The sequence below is a fragment of the Habropoda laboriosa genome, unplaced genomic scaffold (genome assembly GCF_001263275.1).
Source record: "Habropoda laboriosa isolate 0110345459 unplaced genomic scaffold, ASM126327v1 scaffold225, whole genome shotgun sequence".
In the NCBI taxonomy this organism is placed as follows: domain Eukaryota; kingdom Metazoa; phylum Arthropoda; class Insecta; order Hymenoptera; family Apidae; genus Habropoda; species Habropoda laboriosa.
Genome location: NW_017100368.1, coordinates 358,703 through 379,622, shown reverse-complemented (window position 1 = coordinate 379,622; position 20,920 = coordinate 358,703). Strand labels below are relative to the sequence as shown.

General features: G+C 35.4%; 5 protein-coding genes across 6 annotated transcripts in view; 2 read left to right on the top strand and 3 right to left on the bottom strand.

Annotated features, from left to right (window-relative positions):
* Positions 1-6,901, top strand: part of LOC108574746 (MAGUK p55 subfamily member 6) — a 29,456-nt gene extending 22,555 nt beyond the window's left edge. The window contains 6 exon segments of the mRNA XM_017937381.1: positions 1-101; positions 2,534-2,770; positions 4,428-4,902; positions 5,276-5,610; positions 6,359-6,433; positions 6,691-6,901. The exon segment at positions 1-101 is cut by the window's left edge and continues 30 nt beyond it. Coding sequence (XP_017792870.1) covers positions 1-101; positions 2,534-2,770; positions 4,428-4,902; positions 5,276-5,610; positions 6,359-6,433; positions 6,691-6,867 — 1,400 coding nt within the window. The 3' untranslated portion in view covers positions 6,868-6,901.
* Positions 6,902-10,752: 3,851 nt separating this feature from the next.
* LOC108574751 (endoplasmic reticulum-Golgi intermediate compartment protein 3) lies at positions 10,753-13,810 on the top strand. Its single transcript, XM_017937390.1, has 8 exons — positions 10,753-10,837; positions 11,254-11,412; positions 11,486-11,602; positions 11,692-11,732; positions 11,824-11,888; positions 11,962-12,185; positions 12,268-12,396; positions 13,465-13,810. Exons 1-8 carry the CDS (start codon positions 10,753-10,755, stop codon positions 13,800-13,802), a joined length of 1,158 nt encoding a protein of 385 aa, XP_017792879.1. The 3' UTR covers positions 13,803-13,810.
* LOC108574752 (reactive oxygen species modulator 1) lies at positions 12,427-13,171 on the bottom strand. 2 transcript variants are annotated; one of them, XM_017937391.1, is made up of 3 exons: positions 13,094-13,171; positions 12,682-12,818; positions 12,499-12,607 (listed from the first exon to the last, which is right to left on the bottom strand). In XM_017937391.1, the coding sequence occupies exons 2-3, from the start codon at positions 12,810-12,812 to the stop codon at positions 12,499-12,501; spliced, it is 240 nt and encodes a 79-aa protein (XP_017792880.1). In that variant the 5' UTR covers positions 12,813-12,818; positions 13,094-13,171. The 2 variants fall into 2 exon arrangements, with proteins under 2 accessions (XP_017792881.1, XP_017792880.1); XM_017937392.1 differs by lacking the exon at positions 13,094-13,171 and having other exon boundaries at positions 12,427-12,607; positions 12,682-12,812.
* A 143-nt stretch (positions 13,811-13,953) lies between the features above and the next one.
* On the bottom strand, positions 13,954-15,666 carry LOC108574755 (transcription termination factor 3, mitochondrial). Its single transcript, XM_017937396.1, has 2 exons — positions 14,566-15,666; positions 13,954-14,464 (listed from the first exon to the last, which is right to left on the bottom strand). The coding sequence occupies exons 1-2, from the start codon at positions 15,530-15,532 to the stop codon at positions 14,187-14,189; spliced, it is 1,245 nt and encodes a 414-aa protein (XP_017792885.1). The 5' UTR covers positions 15,533-15,666; the 3' UTR covers positions 13,954-14,186.
* Positions 15,667-16,333: 667 nt separating this feature from the next.
* LOC108574754 (transmembrane protein 18) lies at positions 16,334-18,074 on the bottom strand. The gene is made up of 5 exons (XM_017937394.1): positions 18,018-18,074; positions 17,120-17,237; positions 16,991-17,045; positions 16,814-16,907; positions 16,334-16,709 (listed from the first exon to the last, which is right to left on the bottom strand). Exons 1-5 carry the CDS (start codon positions 18,072-18,074, stop codon positions 16,575-16,577), a joined length of 459 nt encoding a protein of 152 aa, XP_017792883.1. The 3' UTR covers positions 16,334-16,574.
* Between the last annotated feature and the right edge of the window lie 2,846 nt (positions 18,075-20,920).

The window sequence follows — 20,920 nt, the reverse complement described above, 5'->3', positions numbered from 1 at the left end:
CGCCATCGAAGACGGAACAACCGTTACCAACGATGCCAACTAACGAGAGGACAGAGGCTGTCAGAATGGTCGGCCTCAGAAGGCAACCTGACGAACCTCTGGTGAGAGTTATTTGATATAGTAACCCTTTTATATCACGTAAATTCGTACTGTGTCAAACGAAACCGTTTTATAAGGAAACTATGTTAAACAAAACCTTATTCGAGAAAATCACCCAAAGTTTCGTGTTATATGAAGGTTCTCATAATTCTCAGATCATGTCCTCAAAGGACTGTGTTGTATGAGGATTCTGGCAATTCTCGGATCACGCCCTCAAAGTTTCGTGCTGTATGAGGGTTGTCGCAATTTCCAGATCATGCCCTCAAAGTAATACGTTATATGAGGGTTCTTGCAATGCTCAGATCATATCCTCAAAGTATTGTGTGATGAAAGGTTCTTCGCAATTCTGAGATAATGTCCTCAAAGTGTTGTGTTATATGAGGGTTCTTGCATTTCTCAAATTTTGTCCTCAAGGTACTGTGTTATATGAGGATTCTGGCAATTCTGAGATCACGTCCTCAAAGTTTCGTGCTGGGGGTTGTCGCAATTTCCAGATCATGCCCTCAAAGTAATACGTTATATGAGGGTTCTTGCAATGCTCAGATCATATCCTCAAAGTATTGTGTGATGAAAGGTTCTTCGAAATTCTAAGATAATGTCCTCAAAGCGTTGTGTTATATGAAGGTTCTTGCATTTCTCAAAATTTTGTCCTCAAGGTACTGTGTTATATGAGGATTCTGGCAATTCTCAGATCACGTCCTCAAAGTATTGTGTGATGAAAGGTTCTTCGCAATTCTGAGATAATGTCCTCAAAGTGTTGTGTTATATGAGGGTTCTTGCATTTCTCAAATTTTGTCCTCTAGGTACTGTGTTATATGAAGATTCTGGCAATTCTGAGATCACGTCCTCAAAGTTTCGTGCTGGGGGTTGTCGCAATTTCCAGATCATGCCCTCAAAGTAACACGTTATATGAGGGTTCTTGCAATGCTCAGATCATATCCTCAAAGTATTGTGTGCTGTAAGGTTCATCGAAATTCTGAGATGATGCCCTCAAAGTATTGTGTGATGAAAGGTTCTTCGCAATTCTGAGATAATGTCCTCAAAGTGTTGTGTTATATGAGGGTTCTTGCATTTCTCAAATTTTGTCCTCAAGGTACTGTGTTATATGAAGATTTTGGCAATTCTGAGATCACATCCTCAAAGTTTCGTGCTGGGGGTTGTCACAATTTCCAGATCATGCCCTCAAAGTAATACGTTATATGAGGGTTCTTGCAATTCTCAGATAATGTCCTCAAAATATTGTGTAATGAAAGGTTCTTCGCAATTCTAAGATAATGTCCTCAAAGCGTTGTGTTATATGAGGGTTCTTGCATTTCTCAAATTTTGTCCTCAAGGTTCTGTGTTATGTGAAGATTAGACGTAATTGTATTTTTTTTTTTGGGTACGAACAAGTGTGAAAATTAGTTTTGTAAATTTTGTGGATCATTGGAGATTTGTATTATAGAAGGAGTAAATTATTAACTTCAATTCATTTGTGGAATGAATTTTTGAACATTTGAATAATTATTTAAAGACTCGAAGACTTCTTATGAGAAAGAATCTCTGAGGATTATTTTTGAGGATTGTCTGAGGAATCTTCGAGGGTTGATTTTTTTTTTTTTAATTCAAAGATGCCAATCGAGTTCCAGGGAAACACAGTTGTCGAGAAGTCCCTTCTCGTATTATATATTCAAAGGATGTTTGTCTCGCTGTGTTTCCCTATTCGTTCTTTAACAAACTGAAGAAAGTGGTGTACACGAGCCGGCACGTTCGTCGATCAACAAAGAAATAACCATTCACGAAGACTTTCTCGATCGTGAATCTAGCTTCAGAGGTTTACCATTCCATCACGTGAGAGAATTCCTATTCTGAATCGGATTTAACGCGCTCGCCAACGAAGAAAAGACGGAAATGCCACTCGCAGTTCATAAATAATTCCGAACGTTTATTATCCGCACGATTCGGAGCCACGTGGCCTCTACGCAGAGAATCTGGCACGTTCCTTTCAAACCAGAGACAAGAACCAATCAAACTTAACGTTGAATTCATTATTTTCCTTCTCCATAAAGTCTTGGTAATCTTAAGATTCGAATGAAAACACGCGAAAATTCCGAAGCATAAATCATTTCAAAATTCACGATCTTGCTGCTTCGAAAGAGAAAAGAAATTCTACTCGATAAATAATTAATTGAAATTAAATTTAAAGCAAACACTACTACACACTGTAGCAAAAATATAATAAGAATACTCTCTTCCACAATGTTCGTTTACAATGAAACGGAAACAGTGATTCTGTTCAAACAAACTGCATCGTGAAAACGGACGAAGAAAAATGGAACGAACAGAGGAGGATAAGAGAGAATCGTCGATTGTTCCCCAAATGTACTAATGGTGAACCAAGTCACGTTTCAACGGAAACACGGAAGTTTATTTTCATTGACTCGTCTTTGCACAGGGGCTGACAGTGCAAGTCGACGAATCGGGCAACTTGATCATCGCCAGGATCCTAGGCGGAAGCACAGCTGCCCGCCAGGGACTCTTGAGGATCGGTGAGGTGATACTTGAGGTGAACGGAAAGAATGTTCATAATCCTGATGAGCTTCAGGAAGCCATTCACGACGCGAAGGAGAATTTGACGCTGAAATTGGCGCCTGGAGTCGCCAGCGATGGCAATCGACCTGTGAAATCCACGGTAAGTTAGCTGCAATTTGGGTAAATATGCTGAAGAAATTTAGAAAAATTTTTTTACTTTGCAATTCGGGTAATGATAGACTCTGAAAAATATAGAAATTTCAGTATTCCTCGTTGAGTAAAATTTGAGTGAATGTTCGAGTATAAATGTCACTGAATGTAATTTTTTGACTTTGCAATTTGGGTAATGATGGACTCTGAAAAATATAGAAATTTCAGTATTCCTCGTTGAGTAAAATTTGAATGAATATTCGAGTATAAATGTCACTGAATGTAATTTTTTGACTTTGCAATTTGGGTAATGATGGACTCTGAAAAATACAGAAATTTTAGTATTCCTCGTTGAGTAAAATTTGAATGAAAATTCGAATATAAATGTCGTTGAATGTAATTTGTTTAGTGTAATTTTGGTAAATGTGGTAAAAAAAATTTTTGGAGTTCATAATTTGAATAACAATGGACTCCGAAGAATATAGGAACTTTAACATTCCTTATCGAGAGAAATTCAAGGGAAAATTCAATTATAATTGCCGTTGAATTATTTCTTCCGTAGAAAATTAAAGCAAAAAATGTTGAATAATTGAGTCGAGAAAAAATGATGGTACAAAAATATGTTGGATGGTTCCCTTGAAACTTTTACGAGGCAATTCTACGGCGTCTATTTCGAATACGCGGTTGCAGGTTCCGGCGACCTTTCAACAGTCAAACACTTAACGCTATTAAATTCTGACTATAAGATTTGACTGGTTCGGTTGATAAAATTTGTTCTGCGTAGAACTTGGCGTGGAAGTCTCGTTCTAAATATAAAAGACTGGAAACAGAACTCGATGGGTAGAATTTTGTGTCTCTCGTTCGCTCGTGCGTTCCCTGTGTAAATAAATGATAAGGCGAATCGTGAATGGGAAACCCATTGGAAAACACTTGTCTACAGACTTGAAACCGTCTGTGTTATCGATTCTCACGGTAAATATCCGATGAAAAATGTTGGACGTACGATACGGAGAAAATGGCAGCGCAAACATGAAAATAGACGTAAGAACTACGTTAGAGAAACAATCGGTGCTTCAAAAATTACTGTTACCAAAACAGAGATAAAGAGTAGGTAGATGAAAAATATAAATCGGGGAGAAAAATAGTATACAGCGTGGGCAAATGCAAAAGGATGAAGCATGGAGAAAATAATATTAAAAATATCAAAATTTATCTGAAGAAACGAAACCAACATAATTTTCTCTATTTTCTCAAACACTACAAAATTCATTTTTTATATACAGTGTGTGAGAACGATAGCATTTTTCAAAATAGATGTTTCATACAAGAGTAAGAGTCGGTGAAATCGATATAGCGAGGTCGTAAAATTAATACTTGTTTACTCAGTTTTTAATGCCTTTTTAATTTCCGTAAAGAACGTATAAGGTGCTCCGTTGAAAAAAAAAAATTAAGTTGATCTTCAATATTTTACGTATAAACAATGCAGGGAAGAAGCTGATCGTTCTTTCGTATGTCCACCTTGAAATCACAATTTTTGCTTCATACACTTTCGTATAGCTAGTAAAGTAATTTCAAGCCGTCAAATTAAACGAATCACCCTGTATATTATAATTATCCTATTTCATTCTATGTGTCGAACTTTTCTGCCGCCTAACATTCTTACACAGTGTTACATGAGGGCGCTCTTCGACTACGAGCCAGAAGAGGACACTCTCTTACCCTGCAGAGAGATTGGACTTCCTTTCCAAAAAGGCGACGTGCTGCAAATCGTGGACCAAGCAGATCCAAACTGGTGGCAGGCTCGAAAAATCGAAGGTGAAGGCCTGGGTCCACCTGGTCTGGTTCCATCATTGGAATTAGAAGAACGGAGGAAAGCATTCGTCCCTCCGGAAGCTGACTTTGTGCACAAAATAAGCATCTGTGGGACCAGAATTTCGAAAAAGAAGAAGAGGAAGATGTACCAGTCGAAGTCCAACGGCGAATTCGACGGTGCAGAATTGTTGTTGTACGAAGAGGTAGCCAGAATGCCGCCGTTCAGACGTAAAACCTTGGCCTTGGTTGGTCCAAGAGGCGTTGGTCGCAGGACACTGAAGAACAGGCTGATAAACAGCGATCCTGAGAAGTTTGGTACCATTGTTCCATGTAAGTTTCGTAATCTTAATGTATCGTGGGATCTTGGGCACAGTGACATATTTAGTCGATGGGAATGTACATTGTAAGGTCTCTGAAAGGCCTCTATGAGGCCTCTGTGAGGCCTCTCTCAGATCTTGAGTACAGTGACATACGATATTTAATCGATAGGAAAGTACATTACCAGACCGTTGTGTGGTCTCTGTGAGGCCTCTGTGAGGATCTTGAGGCCAGTGACATATCTAACCGATAGGAATATACATTACGAGGCATTTGTAAAGTCTTTGTGAGGCCTTTTTCTCAGTCATGCTAGAGTCTACTTGTCCAAATAATTCTTAGCACAGTTATTTATTCAATAGTTGCAAAAATGACGTTCCTTTTTCAGACACTTCGAGACCACCCAGAGTACTCGAAGAAGACGGCAAAAGTTACTGGTTCACCGATCGAGATTCCATGGAAACCGACATCAGAGAACACAGATACCTCGAGTACGGTGAACACGGTGGCCATTTGTACGGCACAAAATTGGACTCAGTGCGGGAATTGATTAGAGCTGGGAGAATGTGCGTTTTGGACTGCAGTCCAGCTGCTCTGAAGATTCTTCACAATAGCACGGAATTCATGCCGTATGTGATCTTCATAGCGGCGCCAGGAATGGAACAATTGAAGTGGTTGTACGATTTAGGGAGATCCACAAGAGCGAGCAGTCGAAATTTGACGGTAATTACGACACACATGGCAGTTGTATCCCCTTTCTATTTTCCTCAATATTCAGAAGTATTCGTTTTCGTTCTCGATATGAACAATATGCAACTGTGTTCTATGAATGAAAGTTTCTGTACCTTTAGCAAGTGTTTCATTACTCATATTCTTATTTATTTATTTTAAAATGTGAAACAAATTTTTGCAAAAGAGAAAAGAAAGACATTTTAATTTCAACGTAACTTTATTACGACGTGGTTTATCGTTCACTCTGATAAGATTTACTCGACACTACTTGTTGGGATATATTTAATCGATTGGCGAAGTCCTGGGAATTTAAAAAAAAAAAAAAGAGAGAAGAGAACAACAAATCCATTTACGACGAAACGAAATTTGTGTAAAGATGAAACGTATACCGCGGCTTCTGCCGCGTTTAAAACAAACACAACCATCAAATCTTTTACGATGCAGCCTTTCGAACCCCTGCCTGCCAGTCTGTTTGCCGTCTTCGTGTAAATACGTATAATTTGCCTACTGTAAATGTATCGCATGCACTTTCGTTCGATTACACAGATCCAATCATATTTGTTTCTCCCTCAAGGAGAATTCTTGCATAAAATTCATCTGAATAATCCTCCTTACTTCAGCTTTACATCGATATTCGATCATTTTTACATAATGCCCGCCATGAGATCCCCTCTCCTCCAATTTTACGTAGTATTCTTTATTTAATATTTCGTATGTATTTGATGTTGGCTTTTGCTAGTTTGACCGCCAGAGTTCCATCAGGTACAGCTCGAGAAGAGCCAGAACGTTGGAGTCCCTTGCGTCGTTGTACGAGGTTTGTATTGCATGCATTTCATCCGTTCCCTTATATATCGTAGCGTGTTCGTTTGCAGACATGTAGTGTAATTGCTAGAAATTTCCCACTGTACAAAATAGTACGACGTTACACACAACAATTCTAAGAAGCATCTTCAAACGTATTAACAATCACGATAGTATCGAAAATTACATGTCCTCACGTCAGTCGGAAGCACCAATGAAATTCATTTTTGAACCTCGCGAGATGAGCTAAATCTACTTTCCATAAACCAGGAGGACGATCTAAAGGCCACGTTAGAAGAATCAGCGGCTTTACAGCGTGCCTACGAGAAATACATCGACCTGGTGATCGTGAACGAGGACTTCGACAACACGTTCAGACAAGTGATAGCCGCGTTGGACGCGTTGGCCACCGAACACCAATGGGTTCCAGTGAACTGGATCTATTAAAAACAATTCAAACTACTTTAAGAAGCGAACGATTCCGGACTAGGGTTCTTAATCCGAATATTCGAATACTCGAACACCAGTAGAATACGGATTTCAACTTGGAACAATTGAACTATTCGAATAATTCGAACGACTCGAATACCGGTAGAATTCCGATTTCAACTTTGAATAGTTCAGCTATTTAGATAACTCGGATATTCGAATAATTCGGGTACTTCGAATATTTCAAGTGTTTGAATTTCAAATTGTACCGAATATTTTGTACATTTCGAATATTCGAATATTCCACATGAAATGCCACTTAATTAGCGTTAATATTATTCTTATTATTAATGGTTAAGGAGGCGTCCACAAAGCGAACAATACTCTGTAAATTTCGGAAAATAACGTTTCAGCAACGAAGGAAGTAACACAAATGAGTCGCTTAGAAACTAAAGTGACTAACTCCGTCGAATTAGATTTATTAAATTTTTTTTTATTTTTGAAGAATTAAGCGCTAAACTTAATATGCTTTGATACTAAAATTGGAAGAATTTTAAAAAGTCGAGTTAATCATTTCGGCTTCTGAGTGGCTGAAATATTACAGTCCCATAAAATCGTTTATGGATCACAGCTCGCCTCGAAATGGAGGCAATCGTTTGTAAATTAGACTATAATTTGTCAATGCATACACATAACGATACATCAATCATATCGCTAACGAGCTACTGATTACGACCAATGCCTTAGGAATATATATATCTCAAACCCGTAGCACTGAATGTGGCTTGTCTTCTCAAAATTACGTATTCGAATACTCGGGTATTCGAAATGTTCGACACAATCAATTCAAACGTTTCGAATATTTGAAATATCCAAATTATCCAAATTACTCGTATTATCAGAATAAAGAGTTCGTATACGAAATTATCTGAATTATCCGAGTAAAGAGTTCGTACTCGAAATTATCCGAATTATTTGAGTAAAGAGTTCGTATTCGAAATTATCTGAATTATCCGAGTAAAGAGTTCGTACTCGAAATTATCCGAATTATTTGAATAAAGAGTTCGTATTCGAAATTATCCAAATTATTCGAATTATCCGAATAAAGAGTTCATATTCGATATTATCCGAATTATTTGAGTACAGAGTTCGTATTCGAAATTATCCGAATTATCGGAATAAAGAGTTCCTACTCGAAATTATCCGAATTATTTGAATAAAGAGTTCGTATTCGAAATTATCCAAATTATTCGAATTATCCGAATAAAGAGTTCATATTCGAAATTATCCGAATTATTTGAATAAAGAGTTCGTATTCGAAATTATCCGAATTATCGGAATAAAGAGTTCCTACTCGAAATTATCCGAATTATTTGAATAAAGAGTTCGTATTCGAAATTATCCGAATTATCGGAATAAAGAGTTCCTACTCGAAATTATCCGAATTATTTGAGTAAAGCGTTCGTATTCGAAATTATCCGAATTATTTGAATAATTCGACTATTCGAAGTTTAACAGCCCTATTCCGGACATCACAGTCGAAACAGGTAATTAACGCGTTTAACGCCCGTTGGAGAACAGAAAATATCGACCTTCGTACAAGTCGAGTGCATCGTTATTACGACCGTATTTATAGTACCGTCGTGCAATACAACAGTTTTATGCTCGTACTACGTGTATACAATGTTTTTTTAACGTGTTGCGTACATCGCGTCCCGTTCGAATGTATAGATACTTTGAAGTTAACGACGCACTTGACACGAGTTCGACGACGAGTATACGCGTGATTTCTTCGAACGAGCGAGCAGTTCTGTTTCCAAAATAACGTCGACATCCTCTACTTGCGATTAGAGAAATACTCGGGCTATGAGGGCCAGCGGGAGGCAAGCGTCTCGCGTTTCAACGCCGTTTCTAGTAAGTACAATCAAGTAGCATTTACGTTAATTTTGTTTTAGGTTTACAAAACGATCCGTTCGTTTGCTAAATTTCGATTATAATTGCACACACGCGAGATAACAAAGTATCACGATTTTGTAAAAAATGAAAAAAGTGTGACACGGTAGGGAATTAGGTACGCTTTGCGCTAACACAATTATTCCTCCACACGAATTACATAGTATAATTTCGCAGAATATTCTCATGTACATTCCTCATTATTGACAAAGATTAATGAACGGGTCGATTAAAGTAAGCATTAGACCGCCGTCCAATTACTTTTAGGATACGCCTAGTTTTAATTTATACAACCACGAGCCTGCATACTTTACGTGTACGTACGTTTATTTACCATTTGTCGTAGTATGTACTTTTGTTTCTTTTATAGAGATAACTGTAATACAGGATATTTCAATAGGTTACTGATAAATTCGTACAGCGCATTCGGTGTATGAAATAAATGAAAAGCGTTTATACGAACGCAAACACGGTTTCATATGAACTTCTCTCATCTATTTCACCTCTTGAATACGCTGTTTCAATTTCACACCAATATATTAGAACACCCTGTATAATATATAATATAATTATACAGAGTGTTCCATAATTACTAGTACAACCGTGAAGTATGGAATAAACCGAAAAGTAAACCGAAAGTATGGAATAAAATTTTGTTATAAGAAGCTTAATTTTTGAGAAAACTGAATTCAAATATTAACTTCTCTCTTCTGCGTAGACTATTTCTTCTTCTTTTTCTTTTTTGCGAAGTATGGCATTGCCGCTGTTTTCTTCAAAACTATGCTTTTTATAATAAAATTTTATTCCATATTTTCAGAATCACAATCTTCACAGTTGTACCATTAGTTACGCAACACCCCGTATATATTATATACGCGTATTATACATTATGTACTTCATGGATCCTGTTTTGCATCGCTCGTGCACGCTGAATATATTCCTGGCATAGAGTGCCTTAATAGCGCAGCCCTTTAACCGGCTTGCGGCGAAGACCTACTATGTCGAGACGAGATATTCTCTTATACTCGAGAGTTTTACGTAAGGCGCGACTAATAACACGTTTTTTCTAATACTCTGACACGTATATGCACACGTGGACACAGCCATCGCTGTATGTGTGTCTGATTGGGAGCATTCCCGATCGTGCCACGTAATACACGAAAAAATAAAGTTTATCGAGCGTTTGTTATGAATACAAATCACTACTAACCTTACCATCAACTCCTTTATCACAATCTTATTTTACCGTTGATTTATCGACACGATTATCATTCGTTATCAAGTATCGCAATGGTGATATTTCTTGAAACGAACAATTGAATTTTTTACAATTGTGTCCCACTTTTTTGCTTTCAATATTTGAGAATTTTGTAATTTACAAGTATTTGTACAATTTGAAGGTTAGGAAATATATCGTTATTTTAATATTTGAACAATGTAACGCAACTGTCAAAATAGTTCTAAAGACTATTAGATAACAATATTTGCACCTACAATTCTTTTATCTAATGATCGTAACATGAGATACCGTACGTTTAACCCTTTCGTGAGTAATGAGACGCATATGTTCCTCTTGAATACTCGAACAAAAATTAATCTCAATTTAGTATCGATTATCGACTGATAAATAAGAAATTCTTAAAGAAAGTAATTTGATCATAAAAAAGTTAATTCCATGCACTTTTTATAACAACCTAAAAAGGATTATTCGTTTGTAACCTGAACTCCTTAAGAATAAACAAATTTAAATGAATTTAATGAAGGAATCCGAAAAACGATTGGTCGACAAATGCAACTTATGCATCGGGAACGACCAATAGGGTTCTGCCGCCTGCCACGTTTCCGGATTTGTCGCGTTGTCACATATGAGTTGCGGGAAAAGTTAGCAAGCCGAGCGCAGTTCGGCCACGGTTCCATCCGTGTTAACGAGTTTATTTTATTGATAGAACAATGCAAATATTACGACAATTAGATGTGCACCCAAAGGTGCGCGAGGAGGCGGATATTCTCGTGCGAACTTTCAGTGGTGCTGTCGGTAAAGCGTTTCACTTGTCAAAATTAACACAAGTACCGCCTATCGGTTCTATCGTTCTACCAGCTTGTAATATATTTCCTAACGAACACATTTATTTTCTGAGATCGTCATAACACTAAAAACACATTTAATAATTTTAATCGCATTCGCAAACATTGTTTTCTTGATCATGTGGCGCGATAAACAGACACTTAACCTCAATACTTGACAATATTTGACATATTTTGGAGATTCCTTTTGTTCCCTGGTCTTTTTAATTGAATATTATCTAACGTTACTACTTGTTAGTACTACATTTCAATTTTGATGTATCTTGTTTGTTAAAATTTTCTACTATCCTATGGCTACTGTTTACATTTGACGTCGAGCGTAAATGAAGTTTATAACCTACGTTCATTCCTTGTGTATGATTTCAGTGACGATTATTAGTACCATTATCATGGGCATATTGTTTTTATCTGAAGTGAATTACTACCTAACACCCACCTTGAGTGAGGAACTATTTGTAGACACTTCAAGGGGTTCAAAGTTAAGAATTAACTTAGATATAATAGTTCCTGCAATATCTTGTGATCGTAAGTGTATATCATCTTGTACATACAAGTGATAGATCATGGTAGCAAATGTATTAAATGAAGTGCATTGCAGTTCTATCAATAGATGCAATGGACACAACAGGTGAACAGCATTTACAAATAGAGCACAATATATTTAAGAGACGTTTAGATTTAAATGAGAAACCATTAGAAGATCCACAAAGAACAGGTATAAGCTTATTGCCTTAATGAGACTTGAGAATATTTAAAGCAAATAAGATGAAATGAATACTTTTTTGTTTCTTGACTTTATTATAGATATTACTGACACAAAAGCACTTAACAAAACAACAGCAAAGGTAATTGAACTATTTGTTATTCTTATACATGTTTTTACAATTTAATTTTCTTAAGTTCTGCTAACAGAAGCATATATTAAATTTTTCATAGGCAGTGGAAAGTACTACTGTTAAAGCATGTGGGGATTGCTATGGAGCTGCTAATGAAACTACAAAGTAGAGTATTACAAAAATGTATGAATGTATTTTGTAATAAACTTTTCCAATTACAATTAAATTAACTCTGCAGGTGTTGTAATACTTGTGAAGATGTAAGAGAAGCCTATAGACAAAAAAAGTGGGCCCCTCCAGATCCAGGAATAATAAAACAATGTCAAAATGATAAATCTGTAGAAAAGATGAAAACTGCCTTTACTCAGGGATGCCAAATCTATGGTTATATGGAAGTAAACAGAGTTGGAGGAAGTTTCCACATTGCACCAGGAGATAGCTTCTCTGTTAACCATGTACATGGTAAATTAAATAATATATTACTACCTTTTACATGAACTAAAATTTTTATATAATAATATAATATCTATCATTGTTCTTACAGTGCATGATGTTCAACCATATACATCAACTCAATTTAACATGACCCATAAGATACGCCACTTAAGTTTTGGTCTAAATATTCCAGGAAAAACAAATCCTATGGATGGCATGACTGTAGTTGCGTTCGAAGGTATGCCCTTGCTCCTACAAATTTTTTATTATAAACTTAACAGAATATTCTAGTATTACAATCCTTTGTGTCCTAAACATCAAAGATAACAGTCTTCAAGTACTAGCATCTTATTCCAGTTCCTATGGCCATAAATGTACCGAATGTTCCACCTCCTTGAATCATTGCTTTTCCAACGTTGTTTATCAGTTCCCTTCCTCTTAATCCATATCTGGCAATAAATATTCCATTACCTTTTTATTTTAACACTTCCTGTCAATTTACTCGTCGGAAATAAGTGTATACCTAAGGGCAGAATATCCCCCAAACAGAGCACCAGATGCCATGCCAACACAAAATCCAATCATAAAACCCAATTTCATCCTATCCCAGCATGAAGGAGCTTGTTGTTGATACATTCCTGGTACGACCGGCATTTTATTCTACGAATATACAGTTTTTGATAAAGACACATGCAATGTTAACCTATTTCCTATACAGCTGTTTAGTTACAAAAAACTAATTGCGAACTTTTTTGAACGAATGTACAATGCAGAATTAACCTATGATCAATCATTTAACACGTAACTTATAAATAATGCATTGCAAAATTGCTTCTATCAGTTGTTCCCGGTATAATTCGGACAAATTGCTTTTGTTTTGCATGTGAAGAAATTCGTAGTCCATAAATATGTCCTTAAACATTAATGTCACTCACGATTTAAGTGCCCGCTGTTGAAACGTGTACTGCGTTTTTGCTTTATTACGATTTTTGTTTTTTATAGCTTATAAATCCTTTGCACGATTCTTTCAACACATTGCTCCAACAGAGTAGTATAGGAAAGACGCCATATTAGTTTTTTCGTATACGATGCGCGATGAGTACTTTCTCTGCTTCCGTCTTTGTGACGTCACACGTAATGGCGGGCTATTCAAATTATGTTCAAATATTTCACACGACTACGCTTTTTTGAATAACCTCTCACTTTCACTTTTGTAACATGAAACTGTTGAATCTTTTTTTCACTACACGTACACGTGTTATCGCAATTGAAGCTCTATGCAAATATTTCGTTGTTTTTGTTTCAGGTGCGACGATGTTTTATCATTACATCAAAATTGTACCTACAACGTACGTGCGTGCCGATGGCTCGACATTATTAACGAATCAATTCTCTGTAACTCGACACGCAAGACAAGTGTCTTTGTTTAGCGGTGAATTAGGAATGCCTGGAATATTCTTTAATTACGAGCTAAGCCCATTAATGGTAAAATACACGGAAAAAGCGAAATCGTTCGGCCATTTTGCGACTAACGCGTGTGCAATTATTGGTGGCGTATTTACTGTTGCGGGACTGATAGATTCGTTGTTGTATCATTCAGTCAGGGCAATACAGAAGAAGATAGAACTAGGAAAGTATAATTAAAGTCTAGATCGGCCAATAGGTACGAAATGTATTATAGGACGTTGAAGGATATTTTTTACAATGGATAACAATGATTTGAACTATGCATGTGTGTTGTAAAGTAGCTTTATCTTTTATCAAGTTTATTATTAAAGAAAAAAAAATACTAGTCTAATAATACAAGCTCTGTTGGTTTTTTTGTATCATCTCAGATGGTATTGGCATAAAAGATTAAACATTTTTGTGTAAGATATACAAAGCTGTACATAAAAATCTATAGAAATATGTAAGGATATCTAATATTTAAGTAAAATAAAGATTACGCTGCTACAAAGAGGAAGGCTGAAAATGTAAACATTTATCATGATACAATTCTATTTATATTAAATGTTGTTGCTTTATACATTAAAAGGACTTTAAAAATTCATTGTAAGTAGAAACAGAAGCTTTTGCAACATTTATACAAAAATCCGTATCACTACCTTCAACTAAAGCTAATGGGGACACATATAAGGGTTTTTTAGGATCATACTGGTTTCTTTTTAAGTACGCTAAAAACTGATCTCTTTTCTCAAGTCTAGGTCTTTTACAAAGTAAGACCTTTGGTTGCTGACTTATAAGTTTATGTGGTAGTTCCATATGATTATGGAGGTAATCAAAAGTTTCCACCACTTTACTTCTGGCTAAAATTAGAATAAAAAATATTTTTTACTTATTAAAATTACATAAATATTTTACTATTAACATTATTGCCAGGGTTATAATTTGTACTCATTTCAATTACCACGGATCCATACATGAGGTGCATTCAGCAAAATTAGTCTCATTTCACGTGTATTAAAACACATTTCTTCTTTTACAGCAAAGGTACTGTATTTTATACGTTCCATGTCATATGTTATAAGTTTCGGACTGTGCACAGTTAAACACCTTACGTCATGACCACTTAACTCAAAAGTAACTTGAAAATGACCCAATCTCGTATCTATTTCTCTTGTATTGAAAGATAACCAAGGAGGATGTCTAGTCAATATCACTTGTATCATTTCTGAAGTATAATTATGAGCTTTTAAATATCTTATTCTTGTATAAAGGTCATCCATGTCCTCCTTGAATATGTACGGATTTTTAGTGATAAAGTTTCCAAGATTTTCAGAGCTTACACCACAATCATGTAAAAATTGTATGTATGGTTTCATGTGTTTGTCAAAATCAAGACTCAGAATCATTTCTATCACATCTCTGTCGCGTTCTAATTTGTATAGCTCAACTCCTAGTTTGACTAATTGTTGGATGGTATTTGAACGATCTGCATATTTTGCAAAATTATAAGTTGGTCCTAACTCAGGTACAATATGAGAAAGGTCTTCGGTACATCGATCTAATGGTCCTGGTAATTTTATATCTATATCTTCTAAAGCATCACTAAACATATAGTTATTTCTTTCTAATAATTCAACATTATGTGACATTTGCAGTTCATTATGCATGTTTGTATTATTATTATCACTCTCAGTGTTTGCGTTATCTTTTGTTAACCTCTCAATGTGCCTGGTATTATTAGGTGTAGCGTTCTTTGTTAAATGACAGTCTTCAACAGTATACTTTTGTATTTCATTTTTTAGTGTATCTTCTGTAGAATGTGCAAATAGTCTGAAATTTTTTGAAACATTTGAAGAAATAAGATTTGTAGCTTTGTCGGTTTTGCAGCGTGCCAAGCGTAGTAGTACAGACGATCGTGAAAACACCATATTTAATAATGAAATTAAAGCATAGATGTACAATTATTAAGTCACAACGTTAGAAAAGCATAAGCAGTAGAATTTTTTTTACACTAATCTACTTGCATTGTATGTGCAAATTGCTACACAGTACTATGTATACAGTAGCGATATATATTTTAGAAAATATTTCGATATATCGAAATCGTGTTTGCAAGCAGCCAATAACGTTGCAGACTGGTAGACATCGATACATAAAAACTGGTTTTTCAATGTTTCATCGAATTTCAGTGGAATGTCAAGTTAATTGAAGGTGTGTTTGAAAAAATAAAACAGTTTTAACAAGAAATACTTTATTATTAGTCACGCTTTAAATAGTACGACGGCAAGAAGTTGATGTACACAAATATACAACACAAAACGATGCTTACTTGAATGTAATATATTCGTAATATTCTTTTATTAAGATCACGTTTTTGAAAAATTTATACTCATTCATACATACATACATATGTCGTACATGTATATCTAGACCCATTATTATCTAATTATGCCGTTTTTTTTACCAGCTTCTTGTAACAAGCAATATGTGTTACAATAATAAGTACATTGGTAATGTTTTGAGAACACTGCTTTGTAATGAATACTTTAATATTAAAATAAAAGTGGAGAACTGTCGGAATGTACCTTAATATAAGATAGTAATATCCTCTCGAGGATCGTATGACATTTCATAATTTTCAAACTGCGTGCTATCTCATGTTGGAGTATACTGTTAATTCTGAATAAATAAATTATTTCCAAGATTTCGAATTCATTTTCTAATATAGTATCGGCACGGAATTGGAAGTACAATCTAACAACAGTGTAACTAGTCAACTTCAACATGAATTACAGCAATGACTATGTCGGCAGTAGCGTTTTAAAAAAGTGCTATGTTGAAAATTCGCCGAAATTTTTAATGCTATTATATACCACGCTACTTGTGGTAAGAACAAGCTGACGCTTGTTTTATAATCGTGTACATTTTCATATTTCATTTTTCTCACTTCTTGTCATTTGACTAGAAATATTACTCCTGCTTATCTCTCACAACAGTTTCATTTACATTCCCAGACTCATCTAATTCCCGATTTCTTGCTTGTTGCCTTAATTGAGCTCTTTTCAAACTGATCATTATTTGACCGGATTGGTAAAGCCAGCTAGCCTGAAGATAAGAACAAAGAACAATGAAAAAAGAATTAGAGAATTATATATGCAATTAAAGATATACAAGTTTATCTTAAACCTTATTAGTTTTTATCTACTTACAATCATAATCATACAATTCATCAAGATAGGCACAGAAAATACTACAGATATGAAGAAACCATTAGAATCAAAATACTGCTGTCTTGAGAACAACCTAGTGAAATGTTACACCATTATATATTTTACAATTTGAACACTTCATTGCATTATAATCTTCTACCATTATAAGATACTTACATCCAGTTAGATGCAGCAACTTCGTTGATACTTTCAGAGAAATACACCAATAATACTGTAACACAAATAAAACAATGTAATAAAACAGCAAATAGTAGATGAATCATTTGTAATATAAAATATACTTACACAGAGCAAGAAACAGCATAATTTGAAAATTGGCATGATTCCGTGTCATTAATGCAGTCATTGTAACTGCGATATGAAAAGTCAATAGTAAAGCAAGCCATGGATCCCTCCATTCAATCTACAATCAATTGTAATTTAATTGAAACAGTAGCATCTCTTTGTTCTTCTTATAATGGTATTATATAAACAAATACAAATACTTTGTACTGGCAAAAGAAAAAGAGCATTGAAATTCTACAAAAAAAAAAAGAACATAAAAGTGCGCGAAATTAAATACACATTTACAAGTCTACAATCTACATAATTACATATAACTTATGTATTAAATATCACATGATTATATTCTAAATGGTTCCCGCGACTCGATCGTTCACGTTTAAAATACTGCCAAATCATCTCCATCAAACGAAAGCGGGAACGTATCAATTTCACGATCGATCCGTAAACCTGCACAATATTCCTACCTCCAGAAACGAGTTACAAAAAAAAAGAAAAAGTTGAATTGTGGAATGAATTAACGAAGCGTGATGCATGCACCAAAAATAGGTATCGATGAAAATATCGGTCGATTTTTATTCGATGTTTCTCGTTTCTTGCTATCGCAACAGGACTCATACGGATCTTGTCTAGTGGCATGTAGATACATCATATGTCTAATAAAATCTGGATAACCGTATCTGTAAGCAATCTGGTTGACATGTGCGCTAAGTGTTCTCGCATTGACACTTTTCACCGGCCGTCTGTTGAAACCGAAAGTGGCTGAGTATGAAAGGAGAGAGAAAGGAACGTCGTTTCGATAGCTCGAGGCACGTCGAAAAGAAAAATCGAAAGGCGATAGTGGTCCGGCAAACGATGAGACCCGTGAATGTGGAAAATGAAAGGAAATTGCGGCACTCACGCTCTGCAAGAATGGCAGAATACCGTCGATTAAGGATTGCACTTCGTCCTCCGACATCGTAACGCTGACAAAGAAAAACTGCACATCCGCGATAGAAATTCGGGCCGCAACGGCCTTCCGCAATCTCCTCTTAATCGACTTGGTCGCCGACAAAAAGGGACGAGCGACGCGAAACACAGATAAATGCCGCGAATGCGGCGACACACGGAAAAAACAAATATCGCTGGAGGAATTGTTCTCCCTCTTTCTCTCCTGTGTTGTTTCTCGCCCGTTCTCGTTTTAACGCATACACATGAATGTACGCGGCCTTAACATGGCACACGTTTGCGAACATAGAATTCGCCGTATGGCCCTGCAGCGCCATCTACGGGTGTATTGTGTATCCAAAAACTGTGTCAACGGTCGACGATATGGTATCGATATCGAAGCGCCCCCTGCTAAAAGTGCGCGCGATAATGTACGATAGCTCAAAAATAAACGCGATTCAAAATGGTCCTTGTGATTATGTATTTTTTTGGTGGCCTTTTTGTATGAAAGCGGCGAGTTTTCGATAGTTTTTCAACGAGTGTAAATAGTAATTAGTGATTCAGTAATTAGTGATAAATTCAATCTTGCAGCGTAATTTTAACAATGAAGATTGTTTATAAGACGATGCTCAAGCTGCGTGGACTGCAACAAAAATGTAAACTGGTACAAAAAAAAAAGTAATACATATTTTGTTGCGATTGAATCGATACAATTGGATTAAAAAGGGCTTCCCCAAGCAGCGACCATACTCGTTCGGTCACATGTTGCGCAATGCAGGTACACGAATCTAGATACATCAAATGCAACATAATCTCCTAACCTAAATACCCGATTTTAATCTTTCGATCATTTGTGGAATACATGAAACACTATATGTTAGAATATTCTAACTATTTGAACTCTAGTATTATTGTTAGAATATTTTTACATAATATATCATTAAAATTCATTGACATCGTTGCATTAAAATATGAACTTTAAATTAATGTATCGAATGATCGACATTTTGACTTTTATTCGTCTACTACGTAAACCATATGACAAACCACGTGATCCCTTCACGTGGTCTCTCTCTTTAGGAGGGAGAATACATCCCACCGTTCGATTGTTTCAGTATATTCTACGTTTATTAGTACACGTCTGCATATATTCCATTGACAATATTATGAAAAAACGTAACAAGTTCAGCTTTTCTGTTATTTCATAACAATTATAGACATTTAAAAATAGAAATATTTATGCGTACGAAACGTTAAAATTATCATTGAATGAAAATGGTTCGCACAAGATTGGTAACATGTATTCATTTGTAAATCGCATACGTATACATTACCTAGTTGCGATATTTAAAAATGGCGGCGGTACTTGTGGAACGGAAACATCCGGGAAATGAAACGTGACAATTTCGAGTTGATCGAAGTAAAACTTAATTTTATTGAAATTATTTTGCATAAATAAAAAGAAAAAAATAACGACTGGAGAATTTTTATTTAATCTCAATTCTTATACATTCCTTAGAGTGTACCAATGTAATGTTTAACAAAACGTATTGATTTTTTTTAGAATACGTGTGCCACTTTGAGTTACTAATTGCAACATCGGAATGTTTGCTTTGGTGGTTACTTTGTTAACCTTGGCTGGTGTTAGTTGCAATATCTCTTTTCTTTTTGCTTGCTGCGTGGGCATAACAGTGTGCTTATTGCAGCGTACTTATCGTAAACTTCGTGAAGTCATTCGTTTGACTCACAGGAATTATTGTACTGAACTTTAATCATGCTCCTATCTCGCCGAGAGCACACTGGTCAGAGATGTGACCTACCGGCGATCAAGGAAGCGAATTTATTCGAATGAATGATTCATTTTTCGTTAACTGTAACTCGATTGCAAAAGAATGTTACGTGGAAATTATTTAATAGCAACTTTTTACGTATTGACGTTATCCACTATGTGTTTTTTTATTATGCGAATATTAATCAATCTAACGATAAGACTGTCTCTGAATTCTACAAATCAATCAAAACATATTAATACATAAAACGATTACCAACATATGGTTACGTTATATTTTTTATCGTGCTCCAGTATTCTTACCGTTGTATGAATAAGAAATCGATTACAAACAAATGAAATTTTTTGTTTTTACCGAAGAACTAATTCTTTCATGTGGTATTAGGGGGAAGCGGGGTAATTCCGGCCACTTCAATTTCTTAAAATAAAACACGTCTGATTAGACTTTGTACGGTACTGCCACTTGGTAATGATGCGGCTAATTAATATTCATCGTTTCTGTTACTATAGCAGCCTTTTATTTTAAACAATACTTGAACGTTCATTTTGCAACGTAACCTTGTAACAGTGGGTAATTTTTAAGCAAGGTAAATTAGTACTTGGAATCGATATAAATTACTAATATTAATTTCATTAAATAGAGAAATGTTTCTACCTTCAAACTCACATTTGGTTTTTTTCTGATATGTAAATTCAATTCGGTGTATTACTTGAAATATCTGAACATGACGTGTGGGGCAATTCCAGCCAGGTTTTTACATTGCAAAGAATTACAAAAAGGTAGTTTATATTTACAGTAGTTATCATTTTCATCATATTCACATTATCTCAAGTTATGGTTTTCCAAATGAAAATATTTCTAGGTTCTAATGTTGCTACAAGAATTGGAAGAAAATCAAGAAATTCAGTTAGCAGAAAAAGCGAAACCACTGCCAATTACTGTTTTAATTTGAAAACAAAAAGTAATAAAATTTTTTATTAATTTTAACAGTTTTCTTACCTCTTTCACAAAGAAAAACCAAATGACCTTTTTTCGTTTCACGTCTCTAATTTTATTACAACGCAAAATGTATGCCTCCTCGACCATA

What these genes read in the sequence shown, in the direction of transcription:
- LOC108574751 (XM_017937390.1), top strand. Translation starts at nt 10,753, where the DNA reads ATGCAAATATTACGACAATTAGATGTGCACCCAAAGGTGCGCGAGGAG. An exon ending in TCCTGCAATATCTTGTGATC is followed by an intron (nt 11,413 to 11,485) that starts GTAAGTGTATAT and finishes AGTGCATTGCAG; the next exon opens with TTCTATCAATAGATGCAATG. An exon ending in GACTGTAGTTGCGTTCGAAG is followed by an intron (nt 12,397 to 13,464) that starts GTATGCCCTTGC and finishes TTTTTGTTTCAG; the next exon opens with GTGCGACGATGTTTTATCAT.
- LOC108574752 (XM_017937391.1), bottom strand. Translation starts at nt 12,812, where the DNA reads ATGCCGGTCGTACCAGGAATGTATCAACAACAAGCTCCTTCATGCTGG. An exon ending in GGGGGATATTCTGCCCTTAG is followed by an intron (nt 12,608 to 12,681) that starts GTATACACTTAT and finishes ATTTATTGCCAG; the next exon opens with ATATGGATTAAGAGGAAGGG.
- LOC108574755 (XM_017937396.1), bottom strand. Translation starts at nt 15,532, where the DNA reads ATGGTGTTTTCACGATCGTCTGTACTACTACGCTTGGCACGCTGCAAA. An exon ending in ACCTCATGTATGGATCCGTG is followed by an intron (nt 14,465 to 14,565) that starts GTAATTGAAATG and finishes TTCTAATTTTAG; the next exon opens with CCAGAAGTAAAGTGGTGGAA.
- LOC108574754 (XM_017937394.1), bottom strand. Translation starts at nt 18,074, where the DNA reads ATGTCGGAGGACGAAGTGCAATCCTTAATCGACGGTATTCTGCCATTC. An exon ending in TATGCTGTTTCTTGCTCTGT is followed by an intron (nt 17,046 to 17,119) that starts GTAAGTATATTT and finishes TTTGTGTTACAG; the next exon opens with TATTATTGGTGTATTTCTCT. An exon ending in GTTGCTGCATCTAACTGGAT is followed by an intron (nt 16,908 to 16,990) that starts GTAAGTATCTTA and finishes ACATTTCACTAG; the next exon opens with GTTGTTCTCAAGACAGCAGT.